At 39.0% G+C, this 4,242-nt stretch overlaps 1 protein-coding gene across 1 annotated transcript in view; it reads right to left on the minus strand.

The window, feature by feature from the left end:
- Nucleotides 1-2,689, minus strand: part of LOC141435847 (ubiquitin-fold modifier 1-like) — a 2,814-nt gene extending 125 nt beyond the window's left edge. Inside the window, exons 1-3 of the mRNA XM_074098671.1 lie at nt 2,567-2,689; nt 2,425-2,481; nt 84-352 (exon numbers count right to left, since the gene is read on the minus strand). Coding sequence (XP_073954772.1) covers nt 84-352; nt 2,425-2,481; nt 2,567-2,568 — 328 coding nt within the window. The 5' untranslated portion in view covers nt 2,569-2,689. The remainder of the gene's footprint in view (nt 1-83; nt 353-2,424; nt 2,482-2,566) is intronic.
- Nucleotides 2,690-4,242: the final 1,553 nt, after the last annotated feature.

The raw sequence follows: 4,242 nt of genomic DNA on the forward strand, positions 1-4,242 counted from the left end.
TGTGTCTAGACTCCTGTCCAGCGGGTGGTGTAGGGGTTATAGCACGCAGCACGGAATGCTGTGGACCTGGTTCGATTCCCAGCGCTGGTCTCTTTTTCTGGTTTTTCTGTGCATCCATGTCTCAGTTTGTATTTTCGATAAAAAAATGAGTAATTCTGATTTGGTATTGGCCCCTGTTGCTAGATTATTGATAGTCGATTTAGTACGCAACAGATAATTACCAGCAGTCTGTTGCGGGTTGATGCCAATGCCGTCGTCGGTGATGATCGCGCTGGTGGCGGGCTCCACGCGGAACTCCTCGGCCGCGAACTTGAGCACCGCCGTGAACGGGGTCGCCTCTGGCACGCTCAGCCTGAGGAAAGTATTAAAGGCACAGATATAGATTACACTAGATAACGCAAACACCTCAATCTGTATGAAAACCAACCGTGTCACTTTTTAATATTTACAGTGACGTCTCAAGAGCGAATTAGCGATGTGAATTTCCCGATGTCCGCGAAAATTCGATTCAAATGCGCCGCCCGCCCGCGCCGTGGGGCTCGAGTCAGTCACTAGTCATGATTAGTCAGTTAGCGGTGTATTTGTATGGGGCCAACCCTGACGTTTGGTCGGGGTTCGGACACGCGAAGTAGATGCATTTGCGTAATCTATATCTGTGATTAAAGGGGTGGTTCTACAAGCTTTTCAACCGCTATTAGAGTCCTGTCGCTTATACTGAAGAAATGAGTCAGGTCACAGGTGGAATAGAAGGAACGATATGTCTATATGATATTACCCCTATTTAATAAAAGTTACAATTCTACATGATTGACTAATTGTCACTTTTTTGTATGAGAAACTTAACAATTATGTATTACTAGCAACGTTGCGTAGAATTAGATTATCGCTATCCCGCGGAGAATTATGCAATTTCTGGGATAAAAAACTATCATATGTCCTTGTCGGGACTCAAACCATATCTGATATACGAATTTCATCAAAATCGGTTCATGGTTTTGACGCGATGAAGTAAGAAATTAACAAACAGTCTTACAAACTTTCGCATTTATTATATTGGTAGGATGTAACGCTTGTAATGTAGCTTTTATTAAATAGAGGCCTGGTGAGCGAGCATGGGATACATTTACTATTCATTAAAATGTCATGCTTACGGTCTCTCAACTTCAATATATGCGACAGGAAACTCAACTCATAGAACTACCCTTTCATAGGTGAATGAATTTTTAGAATCAGCTTAAACAAAGTTTGAACTTACCAATCTCACCCATTTCTTGTTGTTAGAGGGACATTAAAAGGCAGACAAATTAACCAATAGATAAGAAGTAAAAATAAAAAAATGTATTAAAAAAAAACTCATCATGATGTCAAAATATTTTCCCAAAACTCACACTCATTATTACTACTCCTAACAATATCTTCAAACTCAGCCCTCAAACATTCATCCTTACTTAACCTTTGTACAATACCAACTAATTCAGAATACGTCAAATCTATATAAAAGAACTCCGCAGACATATTTTCCTTCAACAACTTCCCGCAATCAAGCAAACCTCTAAAAATCATTTTACATAAATCACGATGATCCAAACATAATTGAATCAAATATTGTTCGTCTACTTTGAACAGATATTTCCAAAATTTTTGGTAAGTATGATTTCGTTAGACATCACTAACATCAAAGTCTTAGCTAGTTTATTAACCGCAATGAGGTATTTAAAATCTTTGTTTAGTAAACTTATAACTAGTAAATCTACAATGTCTTGTGTACATCCATCTATCATATTAATTACAGCTTCCTTTGGATCTTCACAGTTATTCAGCTCATTAAGTAATATATTGCTTTTAAACTGTAATATTTTGTCTCTCGGTATTTCAGGCAAGGTCCTAAGAAGGGTCTCTTTGGATGCTGCTTCCAGCATTAACTCTGTAAGACATTTCTCCAATCTGTCTTCCGGAAATATTTCAAGAAATATTGTAAACCCCACATCTATTTGTACAATTTTAGTTTTCGAATTAATAATCTTTTTCAATACATATTTAGGTGGATCCGTGAAGCAGTGTTTGAGCAAAACATTAGACGTGTCGTTTGCGTTATTTAAAATCGATAAGAATTCATTGATTGTGCTCCTTCTTTGCAATTTGTCAAGGGATTTTTCTATGTGTTGTGATGTGAGAAAAGCATTTCTTATTTCTGATTCGGGCGTGTCGTTGTCTGGCCAGTCGTCGAGCTGGCAGAGTTGGAGGAAGTCTTGGAAAAGACCGAGGAACTGCCGCGCGACGGCGTCCATCGGAGGACTTAGCGAAGTGACTTCACAGCAGCGTCAGCATCTGTTAACAAATCGACACTAAAACAAACGCGGCTAGCTACTGTGAAGTTACTTCGCAATAATACAAGCGGTTAATGAGATACAGAGCATAACTTACACTTTGAAAGGCAATTTTGGGTCCGAAGTGAGCGTAATTTTGAAAGTCACTTTCGACCTGGAAATAATACCAATATTAGTATCACAGGTAAGATGCAGGGAACGGAAAGTGTAGCTCATGGGACGGGGTTTAGAATACATACATCGTGGAAGAAACTTTGATATTATTTGAGTAAGAAACAAGAGGAATCTCGTGGAACAAGATTGCACGCACTCGTCTCACTCAAGGTAGACAACAATAGACAAGTGAAGTGATGTGATGTGGTGATGTGACGTTTACAAAATCAACAAAATGTCAACTGTCAGCAGCTTTTTTTTAAATTGGGGGACAGATATTTTTTAAACAACAACAAATTTGATAGAAATGTAAACTTATTATGTACCATATATTTCAAAATAATTGGAAGCAGATTTTTTTTTGGTAAAAATTAAATAACTACCCAGTTTTGAAATAAACAAACAATAAAGATACGAGAAGAAGTTATATAGAAAAAAAAAACTTCTATGAAAAAACGCCCCTGAAATCGAAGTTCGTTCGTATCGTACCATCCCTCTCACTTTCGTATTAAATAGTACGTCAGAGGGACGGAACGACACGTACTTCGATTTATGAATTTCGTAGTAGTTCCTCCTACTGTTCCTCATAGAGATGGGAAAAACTAAGCACTGGATTGATAGAATTAGATTTAGGGTGCCCCCACATGCAGTTGCTAGTCGCTCGTTTGCAGCGATAATCTGGTCACGTGACCCCATTTTGAAGGTGATTTTGAATTTCCCGCGACTTAAAAAAGTAGCGTCAAGTCGCCGCGTCGAGCAGCAGCGACGAGATGGCTTCTTGCAGGAATGGTCTTAGTCTTGGAAGCTTATTCTTAATCTCATTTAGTAGCAGTCGTGGCGGTACAACTAAAATAAATTAGAATTAATGAAAAAAAAAACAGTTTTTCCCGAAATTGAAGAAAATTACCAAGTGCGGCTAGTTTGTGATACGAGTGCCGGTACTATTAGTGATCAAGTGCGGGTAGTTCAAAGGACTCACACTGCTAGGCAGACTTGACACACCCCACACTTCAGACTACTCGTGACCGAGGCCACTGTAGTGTTGTCGAAACGTCGAGGTAAATATTACTCGTGTTAGCGTGATAGGTCCCGTTGGTGGTATTTTGATTATGAAATTGAAGTTTTTTTTTCAGCGATACAGCTCAACAGTTTCAGCTTTATCGCTATATGTCACGTGACCAGATTTGACAGTGGAAACGAGCGACGAGCGACTGCATGTGGCCGCACCTTGGGCTAAATAAGAGTGTGCAAGTGAGATAATACATTTTTTGGATTTGATCTGATATACAGAGCGATGCAGTTTAGCGAATCATTCGTGAATCTCTTTTGTGTATCATTCGTGAGCTACGCTACCCATCTCTAGTTAATTAATTCCACTTAATGGCGGCCATAAGACTTGGGCCAATGTCAGTTAAATTAAAGATAAATATATTCTTCTTATTCATGTTGTACGGTGATTGTAGTTTTTTCAACTTGATAGCAAAATTCCAGAAACCACGCGGAGACCACTTGCGCATTAAAAATGTCAGACACGAGAGCAATATAGAATTTTGTGATCAATGATCACTGCTAAGGTTAATCGCCGCATAAAACACTATCAAAATCATACTTCAACTAGCCAAAGAAGCAGAAGTACCAAAATTAGATATCGTCTACATCCGCCATGTTCGAATGCTACAAATCGAATCCCCATCTCTAGTTCCTCAGCTGTTGTGTGACACTGACAGATGATAAAACTGACAAGTGACAAGAATTAATTTCG

Source organism: Choristoneura fumiferana, chromosome 15 (genome assembly GCF_025370935.1).
Source record: "Choristoneura fumiferana chromosome 15, NRCan_CFum_1, whole genome shotgun sequence".
NCBI lineage: Eukaryota > Metazoa > Arthropoda > Insecta > Lepidoptera > Tortricidae > Choristoneura > Choristoneura fumiferana.